Raw genomic sequence first — 14,802 nt, forward strand, 5'->3', positions numbered from 1 at the left:
GTCTTATTGATGTTACCAAATCATGTGGACGACAACAACAATTGGACTCTTCCTCTCCCATTCTGCAGAGGTGTCCTTAACCCTAGAGCCGGGCAACAATCTTCAGGGATAAAGTGCTCGGCTGCAGAGAACTGTGTAAACCACCACCAGTATACGATCCTCCACACCAATTTTATTTCTTTTTGCTCCCCCAATTTGAATGATCTCCCCACCATGATATCATTTGCTCATTTGGTTTAAATTAGTAATGTAAAAAATAGATTTGCAAGGGACTAAACATATTGAGAGAGCTGGTAGCAAGGCAAATAAATTTTGGGCTCCATTAATACAGACACTATGTACAAAGCAGACAGGTTATTATAAACTAACCAAAGTATTGCATCAAATTCTGGTCACCACATTTTAGGAAAGATGTGAAGCTCCTCCAGAGGGTGCAGACAAGATCAGCCAAAACGGTGCTGGGGATGATAGAATTTAACTAGGGGACTGGTGTAGTGATTGGAAACAGTTGGATTTCGTTGACTACAAGGTCCGTTATTTGTGTTGTTAACCTGGGCCAATGAGGAAAGCCATGGATGACTGATATTAATGAGGCATTTAGCAACTCTTCAGTTCAGAGGATTGACTCTAGGCTAGCTAGCTGTAGCCAGTGTTTTGCTCAGGAGAGAGTTTGCCACTGGCCTATGGAGTTGACTTAGAAGCCTTCTATTACCTGGGCCTTCCACCTGCACTGCTGCCTGGAGCCTGGTCACCTAAGTAACTCCTTGTTGCTACCTGGAGTTGACATCCTGCAGCACTTTTCTGCTCCTTGATTGCTGTTTATTGAGTCTGGCATCTGGCATCTGCAGTCCCTTCTAACTCTATGGTCTTGGGCCTGGTTGCTTCAGCCCCAGTTGTGACCCCATCCCCCTTTAGGCATCTGAACAAAGCCCTCTGAGTCAAGGCCTACCTCCACCCAGATAGGAGCACTGAGCCCTGTAGCAAGGCCATGGCTAGTCAGGTTGGCCCACTCGCCACCGCCACTGTGGCCAAGATGTATGGGAAGGCTGTATTTTTCTTATGGTCTGAGCAAGTGGTGCACCTGGCTGTGTAGAAGGGTCTCACTGTGGGTGAGACATTGTTGCCTTTCAATCCTCTAGAGGTCATGGCCCCCAGAGGGATATGATTTTTCAGTGTTCTACCCTTTATTGCCAGTGAGCTGCTTCCCCTTCCCCACCCAATCTTCAATCATTGTGGCAATTCTAATCAAGTATTAAGCTGCTCCTGCTCTGACTGAAGGACCCTGCACTTAAACACATCTATTCGTTCTGGTGCCAGGTCTTTATTTGCTTGGCCTGGGAGGAGGTGACCAACGGATCTTATGCCATTTTCCATGAGATTGTGGCCTAGTGCATCTTCTCGATGGCTAACAGCATGCGGGCCATCACCAGCCCATAGGGGCTCCACTGCCAGCATCTGTCCTGCAGGAGCTGAGACTGGGGTTTCCGGACTGGATGCCAGGCCCCCAACCCAACAACAATAATCTGATAGTCAAGGAGCAAGCAGGAAGTGATGCAACTGGCTTTCCCTGCCCTCACTGTGCCCTGATTTTTCTCACACCCCACCTTCTCCCTAACCCTAGCCAATAGTATTCCTCTACTGGCTAGAGAGCCTTTGAACCCCATGTTTACCAGGGCTAGCATGGGAGGGAAGGCCATCACTACCAGGACCAGTAGAAAGAGGTGCTTTTCCCTGCAGGGGGAGGAGAACCCCATCACATGGGTAAAACATAGTTCCTCCCCAGAAGGGTGCCCACGGTCCCTCCTGTCCCTCCCACAGTGCTCTGGAGGGTTTTGGCCAGCCCTCCTGCTGCCGCAGCTCCACTGGGCCTTGGGGACAATTCAGAGCCCCACGCGGTATAACTGCTACTCTCACCAGGTCATTCCGGGAAGGGAGACGGAAGGTGCTTTTCCTCACGCCTCCCTCCCAGACTGTGTTTTCCCTGGTGCTGAGGGAGGAATTTTTTCCCTGATGAGCTGAGCGCCATGGTGTTGGGTGAGGAGCGGGGACCCTAGGTCTCTGTTGCCCAATGACTAGGACCTAGAGCCGGCCTTGATGGATAGCCACCTGGAAGAGGGCTCTGACTCAGTGGTAGGCACTGAGGACAATGTGGAATCTGCCTCTAGCGAGGATTTTAGACTCCCTCGTGCCACCCACTGAGCTTCCCCCATCCCCACTGAGGAACTCCAGAACGAAATCAAGGGCGCTCGCAGTTGCCATGATAGAATCTAGCAATTTTGGGCTGGCCTTCTGGTCCACGCAGGCTGTCCCTGAACGACTAGCAACTGTTCCGTACATTCCTCAATGCACTCTCACTGAAAGCATGGGCCCTGTGTGCCCTCCTTCTGTCTTTCCAGGAAGTGTTTTTTAACCAGTTTCACCAGTGGTGGTTGCATACTACTAATGAAAATAAAGACTACCATAGCCAGCTTCAACATTAACCAGTAGCAGGGAGTCACAACACAGACTCCAGAACTCGGCCCTTCGGGACGCGAAGTATGTGGTGTGCTTCCTTCAAGAAACCCATACTGCCTTGGGAGACTAATCCACCTGACTCCTGGAGTGGCATGGAGGGGCCTATATGAGTCACCCCACCCGCAAATCCAGCAGGTTGGCTGTCTTGATGGCCCCACATTTTCAGCCAGAGTTCTTGGGGGTCAAGGAGCCTGTTCCAGGCCATTTGCTTCACCTGACGATACGGCTTCGCTTTGGGAACATCTATGCTCCCTAAGTCAGGCAGAGGCAAACGCACTTCCACATAAGTGTCTGCTCGTCTTACCTCCATCAACAAAAGTGAGTCCGTCCATCTGTGGGGGACCTAGTCACATCCTTCCACCAGGCGGAATCTCCATCACTGTCACCTTTTGTGAGGCCTGGGGTCAGTGTGGCGAGGATTGACCGCTTGCACATTTCATGGGTGTATGCCTCCCATGTTTGAGTAGCTGCCATGCAGCAGGACGGTACATAGGCCGTCACCTGGTGTGGGCGGATCTCCTTCCATTCGGCGTCTGGCTGGGTCTGCATACTGGCATTTTAACAACATGCTGCTGGAGGATGAGCGGTTCCAAGAATCATTTCATCAAGTCTGGACTGGCTGGAAAAGAGAGGGATGGGAGGTGGGCCAAGCTCACGTCCGTGCCTTCTGTCAGGAGTACGCAAGTGGAGGAGGGGGGGGGGGGGGTTGACAGAGGCAGAAATCCAGGATTGAGGAATTGGAGAAGAAGGTACTCAGCCTGAAGTCATGTCTCAGTCCACCCAATGCGGATGCAGCCTGCTGGGGTGTGTAGGAACAGGCAGCAGCCACGGTCTGAGACCTGCAACTTATCAGGTCCCAGGGAACCTACGCGAGGTTTCTGATCCAACTCCTCCGGGACCCGGACCGTAGCTTTCCCTTTTACTCTGGGGGAGGAAAAGTAGTCAAAAATGGGTCCCTCGTCTGAGATCTGGAAGGGCATCAGGGCCCAGTTTAATGGTTCTGCTCTCCCTGGATTCACACAATGAGGATGCCTGAGATAAAACAGTGTGAAGCTGGATGAACACAGCAGGCCAAGAGCATCAGTTGGCCTGCTGCGTTCATCCAGCTTCACATCGTGTAATAGAACACAGAACATTACAGCACAGTACAGGCCCTTTGGCCCTCGATGTTGTGCGACCTGTCATACCGATCTCAAGCCCATCTAACCTACACTATTCCATGTACGTCCATATGCTTATCCAATGACGACTTAAATGTACCTAAAGTTGGCGAATCTACTACCGTTGCAGGCAAAGCGTTCCATTCCCTTACTACTCTGAGTTAAGAAACTACCTCTGACATCTGTCCTCTATCTTTCACCCCTCAATTTAAAGCTATGCCCCCTCGTGCTCGTTGTCACCATCCTATGAAAAATCTCAGATTCTCCAGCATCGGCAGTTCCTACTATCTGTGTAACAATGAGGATGCCTGCAGAGTTTTGTGGGAGCACCTGCTGCAGCTTAGTCTGGAGGATTCCAGAAGGGTCCCATCACTGGGACTTGCCATGCAAAGGTCCTAGTGGCGTGTCTTACGGCTGGAGAGCAGCACTTTTCTTGGTGCAGGACATTCATTGTGCTGCTGTCAGAGTGGGGACCTTTATTCTCTTAAGAATTAGTGTCCCATCTCCCTCCTCGGCACTAATTATAAAATCTTCTTCAGGGTGTTTTGGGTTTTTTTTGGCTTCTTGCCTAGTATCTGAGCCGGCCCACATGATCCATCCTAACCAGTCATATATGGTCCTGCACTAGAGGATTAACAACAATGGTCTTCTGGTTCAGTCTGTCAAGCACCTTCCTGGCTCTTGATCAGGAGAAGGCATTCAACAGGGCCTATCACAAGTATCCGTTCGGGGCACCATTCATCACCTGGAACAAAGGTCTGCACACCACCACAGTGTCTGGTTAAAGTTAACGAGTCCCTGACAGTGCTCCTTTCCTTTGCTTCAGGAATTGCATCAGGGCTGCCCCCTGTCCAGCCAGCTATATTCCGTATGCGTGGAGCCTTTCCTGTGCGTCTTGTAAAGGAGGCTAGGTCCAAGTGGGCTGGGAACAGGCACATTGACTGACCTGGGGATGATGCACAAGCGCCAGGCTATGTATCCAGCAGCGTCTTTCACCAGGATCAACTTGGCCAAATGTTCCAGACTCCTGGTTGGTCTGTGGCCAGGTGGATCCTCTGGCAGAGGAGCCACAGGGGTTCAGCCACAGCACCACCCATTCTATCTGGGGATCTACCCTTATCCTGGCCAGTAAATTGGCAGAAGCTGGAGGCCAAAGCCTCTGCTCACCAAGGCTGCTGGACAGGACTGTTCAGAGTGCTGGTCATAAACTAGCTAGTGGCTTCCATGTTGTGGTCCCTTTGGTCCCTCCTGGTTTTATTTTCGCTGACATCTGAAGAATGTTAACTCATTCTGGGGCAAAAAAGATGCACTGGGTTGCAGCACAGGTTCTGAACCTCCCTACTGAGGAAGGTGGTCAGTCAGTGGTGCGCATCCACACCCAGATTTTTTTTTTGCCTTCAGACCTTCCAGCGATACCTCTATGTTGAAGCTCCTCCTCAGTGGTGCGCTCTGGCAACATTTTTTCCACCAAGCATGTAAGCTCAACTACAACACATGGCTCTCGTTTATCAACTGAGGGTTTGCAAGATGCCGCCTGTCTTTTACCCAGACCTGATCACTGTCTGGGATACGGTCAACTAATGCTAGACTACACAGCTTAGAACCTTCCTTTTGCTCTTGGTTGCACTTCAGCCCCACATCTCTGATCTTTGGGCAACAGTGCAGAAGGAAGGAGGTAGGTTGGAGGATGTCCTCACGGATCTCCAGCTGGGCCTAGCCATACTGGCCATTAACAAGTCCAGACAACGGGCTGTGAAAGGATTTACTAATGCTGATCACCTGGCCCTCTTCCCCAGCTACGTTTGAGCTTAGGGGTCCCTGGAGGAGCAACATGCAGTGTCCACCTACACTGTTGATGTCTTTCTGAAGAGGTAGGCACTAGAAGGACTGGAGTGATTTTAATTCCCCGCAACCCCCACCCCAATCCCCCAAGCTCTCTTTTTATGGATTCCTACCTTCCCCTTCAGTTTCTCTTGCACATAGGCAATGCTCATTCCAAGCCTCACTTGTCACTAGCCTGCACACATGCCTTTATACAACACTCCCCAGGGTGCTGTGGGGAAAAATAAGCACTACTGCAAAAACAAATATAACCAGAAGATTTAGAATCTCCTGAGTTCAGGGGTCTGATGCAGAGCTGGTTAGCCATAGCCTGTGTATTTTGCATAAGTAAATAAAGCATGACTTGGTGATGGGATACTAAAGGAGATCCATCACCTTCCCCAACAACATAGTTGCTGGGATTAAATTCATGAGAAAAGAAAACAACAATCAGCTTCTGGAAAGCAACCCATACTGACCAAATCCTCAACTTCCACTGCAACCACTCCAATGTCCACAAATAAAGCTATGGTAGGCCACCACTTGCTGCAACACCCTGGAACTATGCAAAAAGAGGAAGAGCACCTGTACAAAATTTTCGCTATGAGTAGATATCCCTGTAACTTGCTCTGCAGATGCCTACTAAATAAACAACAGGGGGCCACGCTGCCCTATATCAACAACATATCAGAACTGACAATGAGACTCCTATGACCACTAGGAGTCATGGTAGCATGCAAGCCACAGCCACTCTACAACAATGCCCACAAGGATTAAAGACCCTAATCGGACAACATGCAGAACCAAGGCAGTTTATAAAATACCATGCAACAACTGCCACAAACATTACATTGGGCAGACAGGTAGGAAACTAGCCATCAGAATACTTGAACATCAACTTGCAATGAAACCACACAGTGAACTTTCCCTAGTATCAGTACACACAGACAATAAAGGCCATCAGTTTGACTGGGGCAATGTAATCATAGTAGCCCAAGCCAAACATAGATGTGCACAGGAATTCCTAGAGGAACAGTTTTCAACCCATCATGCAATCAACAACCATATAAAATTGGACCCCATAGACAAACCCATACGGAACAGAACCAGAAATGGCACAACTCGCCATAACAGGCTGGACAGTATACATTCCAAGTGGACTAGAACAACATCGCTTCATCAGAGGCCCCACTGATGAGGTTACATAGCCTGATGACAAAACGTCTGAGCAAAAGCAAGTCAACAACCACACCCTCAACCCAAGCTACAAACCTGTGAGGTCTTTTCAGAGGATCTGTATCCCTCTATTCCCTCCCTATTCATGTATTTGTTCAGGTGCTTCTTCGATACTGCTGTTGTGTCTGCTTCCAAAACCACCTCTGCCAGCGCAGTCCAGGCACTGGCCACCCTTTGTGTGAAAAATTTGCCTCGCACATCTCTTTTAAACTCCACCAACAACACCAGCCCCACAGCCGCACCCTGAACCTGGGTCCCTCCGTAGTGTCCCTTCCCCTCTGGTAAGATGCCTCATACTTTCCATTCACAATCTTATAAACTTCTATCAGGACGTCCTACAACCTCCTGCATTCCAGTGAGAACAAGCCCAGTCTATCTAACCTTTCCTCATAGCTAAACTGCCCCATTTCAGGCATCTTCCTGGTACGCCTTTTCCGAACCCTCTCCAAAGTATCCACATCCTTCGAGGCTGTGGTGACTAGAACCATAATTAGCTACTCTTAGAATATTGCATAGTTCTATAATGCTGCAGCATAACTTTCTATCCTTACACGCGATGCCCCTTCCACCGAAGCGAAGCACGTTATAAGTCTTTTGTTAACTATCTTTTCTACCTGTGCTGTCACCTTCAATGTGGACCTACACAACCAGATCCCTTAAGTCCATTCACCTCGAAATGCATATAGATCTTGTCCCCGAGAATCTTTTCCAACACTTTCCCTACCACCAAAATGAGGCTCACAGGCCTGTAATTTCCAGGATTATCCCTATTACCCTTCTTAAACAATGGGACAACATTAGCTATTCTCCAATCCTTCACTTGTGGCCAAAGATAAATAAATGTCTGTCAAGGCTCCAGCAATTTGTTCTGTTGCCTCCTTCTATATTCTGGGACAGATCCCAAGGACCCAGGGACTCATCTACCTTTAATGCTTTTTAAGACACACAACACCTCTTCCACGCACTGGTTCGATACCTCGAACTGTATGTCAATGCTGTGATCAACACTGTAGATGGATCCTGGAGCAGCAACATGCACACAAAGCCATACAGCTTAAAGGGTGACAGAAAGGGAGACAATGATTTCAAAAATAAACTTAATAAACTAGGGCTCGAGGAAAATAAACTTTTTGGACTGCATGGACAGAGAAGGGAATGGATTAGATTGCCACATATTAGTAATATTGATGTTTAAATATTCCTCTCACCTGCCAGGTACTGCAGCCCGTAAAAGTGCATGACATTTGAACATAACATGTTTGAATACAAGTTTAAGTCTGTTCTGCAGCCCGGCAGACCCTTTTGCATTGAACTAAGTTCAGTCCTGCTGGTCCCATAGCAGTAGCAGGGGCTGATAATCTATTCATAAAAAGCAATCAGCATACTTGCAACCCAAGGATTCCAGGTTTCATATGAGAACTAACGGGCCAGGAAAGCGCAGGGTACAGTAAGATAGGCATGACTGATTTCTGACAACAGGTGTGTGCCACATTACTGCAGCAAAACTTTATGTTTTACTCACATTTGTTTGAGCATTTACATCACAGGCACCATTCAGAAGAACTTTCACACAGTTGAAATGTCCCTCTTCAGCTGCTAAATGCAATGCAGTCTCACCTTCCTGTAAGCAGACAGAACACTGACAATCACAGAATGACAAATGCAGAAAATTCAATCGTATTATGCTGCAAATATGGTGATTCCATGATAAATTAACTTCCTCATGGTAGCAACAATTTTTGCAATGTCGCAGTGAAAACATTTATACAATTTTGCTACAACTTTATATTGTTCATAGGAGCTTCTTTAATGTTAATTTATGGGAAATGGCATTGCTGATGGCCAGCATTTATTGCCCATCCCTGGTTGGCCCTTGAGAACATGGTGATGAGCTGCCCTCTTGAACCACTGCAATTCATTTGCTGTGGTTGGACCCACAATGAGGTGAGAGAATTCTAGGATTTTGACCCAGCACCAGTGAAGAAACAGCAATACATTTTCCAGTTGAAATGGCGAGTGGCGAGTGGCTTGGAGGGGAACTTGCAAATCGTGGTGTTCTGATGTATCTGCTGCCCGTGGCCTTTTAGATGGAAGTAGACCTGGATTTGAAAGGAGCTGTGTAAGGATCTTCGGTGAATGTCTGCAGTGCATCTTGTAGGTAGTAAATATTGCTGATACTCAGCGTCAGTGTGGAGAGAACGGATGCTTATGGATGTTGTGCCATTTAAGCTTTGACTTGATAGATGGGAAAGCTTTCTGAATGAAGTTGGAGCTGCACCCATGAGGAGTATTCCATCACACTCCTGACATTTGCCTTGTAAATGGTGAACAGACTTTGGGTAGTCAGGAGGCCAGTTACTTGCTGCAGTATTTCTAGTCTCTGACCTGTTCTTTTAACCACTATGTTTATGTGGCAAGTCCAATTGAATTTCTGGTCAAGGTAACCCCCAGGATGTTGATAGTGGGGGATTCAGGAATGATGACACCATTAAATGTCAAGGAATAGTAGTTAATTTGTCTCCTATTGAAAATGTTCATTGCCTGGCATTTGTATGGTGCTAATTACATGTCACATGTCAATCCAAGTCTGAATACTGCCCAGATGTTTGCATTGAACATGGGCAGCTTCAGTATCCGAGGAGTCACGAATGGTGATGAACATTATGCAATCATCAGCAAACATCCCCACTTCTGCGTTATGGTGGAGGGAAGGTCACTGATGAAGCAGCTGAAGATGGTTGAGCCTACAGCACTACCCTGAGGAACACCTGCACAGATGTCCAATAGCTGAAATGATTGACATCCAACTACCACAATCATCTTTCTTTGTGCCAGGTATGACTCCAGCCAGCGGAGAGTTTGCCCCTGATTTCCACTGATTCAGTTTTGCGTGGATTTCTTGATGCCACACTCAGTCCTATGCGGCCTTGGTGTCCCTCTCACCTCACCTCTGGAATTCATCTCTTTTGTCCATATTTGAACCAAGGCTGTAATAAGGTCAGGAACTTAGTGGCCTTGGTGGAATTCAACTGGGCAGTGAACAGGTTATTGCTGAGCAGATATTGCTTGATGACACCTTCCATCACTTTACTAATGAATGAGGTAGACTGATGGGGTGGTAACTGGTGAGTTGCTTTTTGTGTACAAGGCAAACATGGGCAATTTTCCACATTGTCGGGTACATACCAGCATTGTAACTGTCCTGGAACAGTTTAGCTAGGGGACAGCAAGTTTTGGAGCCCAAGTCTTCAGCAATCCATTCACCTCATCAAGTGAACCCACCATTCAATGAAATCATGACTGATCTGAACTGTCAATCTTGCAAAGTCCTCTTTACTAATATCAGAGGATTAGTGACAAAATTAGGACAGCTGTCTCACTGACTAGTCATGCAATATAGCCAAACTCATGGAATGACGCTTCACATACAACATCCAAAACTACACCACCACCCCATGGGTATGTCTGCCCTCCCAAGAGGACACACACAAAGGATGCGGTGGCACAGCGTGGTAACCTGCCATGAAGGAAGTGCCCTGAGAGTCCTCATCAGTGACTCCAGTGTCCAAATGGTGTCATGGCATCAGGTCGAACATAGTAAAGGAAACATCCAGCTGATGATTTTATAACGTCCCCCTGCTGCCCTCACCAAACCCATACTCCTCCATGTTGAGGAACACTTGAAAGAAGCATTCGGTGTGGCAATGGAGCTGAACATACTCTGGATGGGGATTTCAATAACACCAAGAATGGCCCAGCAGCAGCTTGACTGATCAAGTTGGTCAGGTCCTAAATGACATCGCTGCTGGACTGTTTGTGGCAAGAGTTGAGGAAAACAAGAGGAAAACATATATCTGAACTCATCCTCATCAATCTGCCTGCTGCAGATGCATCTGTCTACAAAAATACAGAGAAGAGTAACTTTGTGGAGATACAGCCCTCTCTTCATATTAAGAATATCTCACCTTGCGTTGTGTGTCACTGTCACTGTGCTAAATGGGATAGATTACAACAGATCTAGCAACTCAAGACTGGGCATCTAGGAGGTGCTGTTAGGCATCAGCCATGTCCAGGTTGTACTCAAACACAATCTGGAACCTCATGGTCTGCAATCTGCCATTACCATCAAGATAGGGGATCATTCCTGGTTCGATGAAGAGGACAACATGACATGTAAGGACAAAAAGTGTGAACTTGATGAATCTACAAAACAGAAGTACTTGTTTTCCAAACAGCAGGAGCAGCATATAGTAGACAGGGTTACGTGATTTCATAACAAATGTTACAGATCTACACTCTGCAGTCCTGCCAGATCAAGTCATGAAATGAGGTAGATAACTTAACAATGCACTGGAGAAGGAATGGGGAGTCCAGCACACATTGCAAAGAGTGAAGAGTTTATAACAATCTTCAGCCAAAAGTAATATCAAGGAACACCATGAGGCAACAGATATTGACAAGGTTATGGATCCGACAACATTCCAGCATTATGACTGAAGACTTGAGCTCCAGATTTTGCAAAATTCCTAGCCAAGCTGTTCCAGTACAGCTGCAACACTGGCTTCTACTCGAAAATCTTGAAAATTGTGTGGGTATGTCTGTACACAAAAATCAGGACAAATCCAACCTGGCGAATTAGAAACACAGAAAAGTAAAAGACAGGAGCAGGAGTTGTCCATTAGAATCCTCCAGCCAGCTCCACCACTCATAATCATGGCTGATCATCAAGGTCAATACACTAATCCTATCCTCCCTACATTGCTTTGTCGCTTTAGCCACAACATCTATATCTGTGTCCTTCTTAAAGTCAATCTTTTGACCTCAACAGCTCCTGAGCTGGTAAATTCTACAGGCCTACTACTGAAGTACATACAGTTAGTTTAGAATGGCATCATGTATCTGCCTGTACATGGTCCATACCTCTCTATTCCATGCCTGTTCATACTTCTGTTTGTATGGCTCTTAAATGTTGCTCCTATATCTGCTTTAACTACCTTCCTGGCAGCACATTTAAAGCACCTACCACTCTTGATAACAATCTTGCCTCGCCCATCTTTTTTAAACTTTCTCCCTCTCATCTTAAAACCTAGTATTTGATATTTAGACCTTGGGAAAAAAGAATATCAACCATATCCATGTTTCTCATAACTTTAGATACTTCTATCAGGTGCCTCAGTCTGACCTCCAGTGAAAACAATCCAAGTTCATCCAATCTCTCCATATAGCCAATACACCCCAATCTAAGCAACATCCTGAAAGACCTCTTTTGCATCCTCTCCAAAGTCTCTACACCTTTCCTATAATGTGGCAATCAGAACCGATCACACTACTCCAAAGGTGGCCTGGCTGAAGTTTTATACACCTGCAACATGACTTGCCAACTTTTACATGCAATTCTCCAAACGATGAAGGTAAGCATGCCATAAACCTTCTTCCCACCTCATCCACTGTGTTGCTATTTCAGGGAGCTATGGGCTTGCCCCCAGTATCCTGTATATTAATGCTGCTAAGTGCTTGCCATTTACTGTATACTTTCCTCTTGCATTTGATCTCCCGAAATGCATCATCTCATTTTTATGCAGATTAAAGTCTATTTACCATTTCTCCACTCAAATTTCCAACTGATCTATTGTATTCTTTGTCAAACTGCTTCACTATTCACAACTCCTCCAATTTTCATCTCAGTTTTAAAACACTTACCCCTTATCCTTAAACTATGACCTCTGGTTCCGGACTTGCTCCTCATTGGGAACTTACTTTCTTCATCTAACCTGTCTAGTCCTGTTAGAATTTTACAGATTTCAATGAGATTCCACATTTTTCTTCTAAACTTCAATGTAAACAACTCTCAGAAACTCAATCGCTCTCCATACATCAAACTGTCATTCCAGGAATCAATTTCATTCGGCAATGGCTACTCAGTTCCTGGCTTCATTTCAACCTTGGTGCAAACATGGACAAAGCATCTGAATTCCAGAGGTGAGGTGAAAATAACTGCCCTAGACACCATGGTCACATTTGATTGTGGTATCACCAAGCTGTAATAAAACTAAAGTCAATGAGAATCAGGGAAAAGTTCGCTACTGGTTAGAGTCATGCTTGGCACAAAGAAAGATGGTTATGGTTGCAGGAGGACATTCGTCTCAATTTCAGCAGACTCCTACATGAGTCCTCAGGGTAGTATTTTAGGCCCAATCATCCACAGCTGCTATATCAATGACTTTCTCTCCATCGCAAAGTACAAAATAGGGATGTTCACTGATGATTGCACAACCAGGGTCAGTCTAGTTAACCTTCCCTGGACTGCCTCCACTATACTATAACAAAAGGGTCTAAAGCTGTTCACAGTATTCCAGCTGTGATCTGACTAATGCCTTGTGTAGTTTCAGTAAAATCTCCTTACATTTATAAACCATTCGCTTTCCCTTTGAAATACGAGTCGACATTCCATTTTCTTTCCTGAACTTGGCTGCTAGCTTTCTGTGATCCATGGACTAGGACACCCAAAACTCCACGTTGTTGTTATCTGCAGCTTTTCTCCATTTAAATAATATTTCACTCTTCAATTCTTCCTGCCAAAGAATATAACCTCACATTTTCCCACACTACAGTTGATCTGCCAAGACTTTGCCCACTCACTTCACCTGTCTATAACCCTCTACAGACTCCATTTTGCTTTCCCACCAATTTTTGTGTCATTGCAAATTTGATGATGGTTTATTCACTTCAAATCATCCAAGTCATTAACATATATCAATAACTATGACCTAGCACTGTCACTGTGGCACTCCACCAGTTACAGGTTACCATCCTGAAAAGGACCTCTTTTACCCGACACTATCTTCTATCCAAGGTAATATAATGTCCTCAGTACCATGGAGTCTTTTTCTATCAGGTAGCCTCATACATGGTACCTTTTTGACTGCTTGTTGGAAATCCAAATATATTACATCTACTGGTTCGCCTATATCCATCTTATCTGCTACCTCCTCATTGAATTCTAACAACGTTGTCAGGTATGATTACTCTTTCATGAATCTGACAGACTCTGCTTAATTATGTTTGTTTTATTCACTCATGGGATTGGGGGCTGCTGGCTGGGCCAGGATTTATTATCCATCCTTATCTGCCCTTTAGAAGGTGGTGGTGAGCTGCCTTTTGAACCTCTGAAATCCTTAATGCTGTAGGCAGGCCTACAATGTCATTAGGGCAAGAATTCTAAGATTTTGACCTTGCGGCAGCAAAGGGACAGCAATATATTTCCAACTCAGGATGGTGAGTGGCTTGGAGGGGACATTGCAGATCGTGGTGTCCCCTTGTATCTACAGCCCTTATCCTTCTAGATTAAACTGGTTGTGGGTTTAGAAGGTGCTGTCTAAAGATCTTTGGCAATTTTCTGCAATGTATCAATGCTGCTACTTAGCATTGGTGGGTGGGAGGGAATGGTACCAGTCAAGTGGACGTCCTGGATGGTGTTAAGCTCATTGAGTATCACTGAAGTTGCACAATTGTTGAATCCATGTAAGTGAGGAATGCCCTATCACACTCCTGCCTTGTAGGTGGCAGCTACAGGTAAAGGCTGACATTTGGGAAAATCTGACACAATCTCAGCCAGTTTTTCTGTGTAACTCCATTGTTGTCTTTACACTTTACAGACATTCAAGTGTACAGAGTGTGCTATATTCTGCAGCAAAAAGCTACAGCATTGACTGTTAATGGGAAGAACTTTGGAATTAAGGATCGATTGTACACATAGACCCATGGATTAGGACAATCTCCCATGTTTTGATTATCACACATTTGGCATTGGTTCTTAACCAGCTTGGTTCCCCATACCAAAACGATACAAGAGATTTCACGGAGTATGAAATTTAGAGACTGGAGGGACAAAACATAAGGAACAGCCCATACTGCTGTGGTTTCTTGTACAGATAGCATAACCACCTTTACAATGTTAAGCTGGGCAGTATCTAAGGGCAGTGGAGCAGAAGAGAAGGACCCAAAATGGAAGAAACTGAAAGTGTTAAAATACATTCAGTTATAAATATCTGTATCAAAATAAATGTAACTA

General features: G+C 45.8%; 1 protein-coding gene across 2 annotated transcripts in view; it reads right to left on the reverse strand.

The window, feature by feature from the left end:
* The window catches only part of ankdd1a (ankyrin repeat and death domain containing 1A), a 189,664-nt gene that overhangs the window by 98,938 nt on the left and 75,924 nt on the right, over positions 1-14,802 (reverse strand). For both annotated transcript variants that reach the window (XM_059639229.1, XM_048563010.2), the window contains exon 8: positions 8,254-8,352. In XM_059639229.1, the coding sequence (XP_059495212.1) occupies positions 8,254-8,352 (99 nt within the window). The remainder of the gene's footprint in view (positions 1-8,253; positions 8,353-14,802) is intronic.

This window comes from Stegostoma tigrinum, chromosome 33 (assembly GCF_030684315.1).
Source record: "Stegostoma tigrinum isolate sSteTig4 chromosome 33, sSteTig4.hap1, whole genome shotgun sequence".
NCBI lineage: Eukaryota > Metazoa > Chordata > Chondrichthyes > Orectolobiformes > Stegostomatidae > Stegostoma > Stegostoma tigrinum.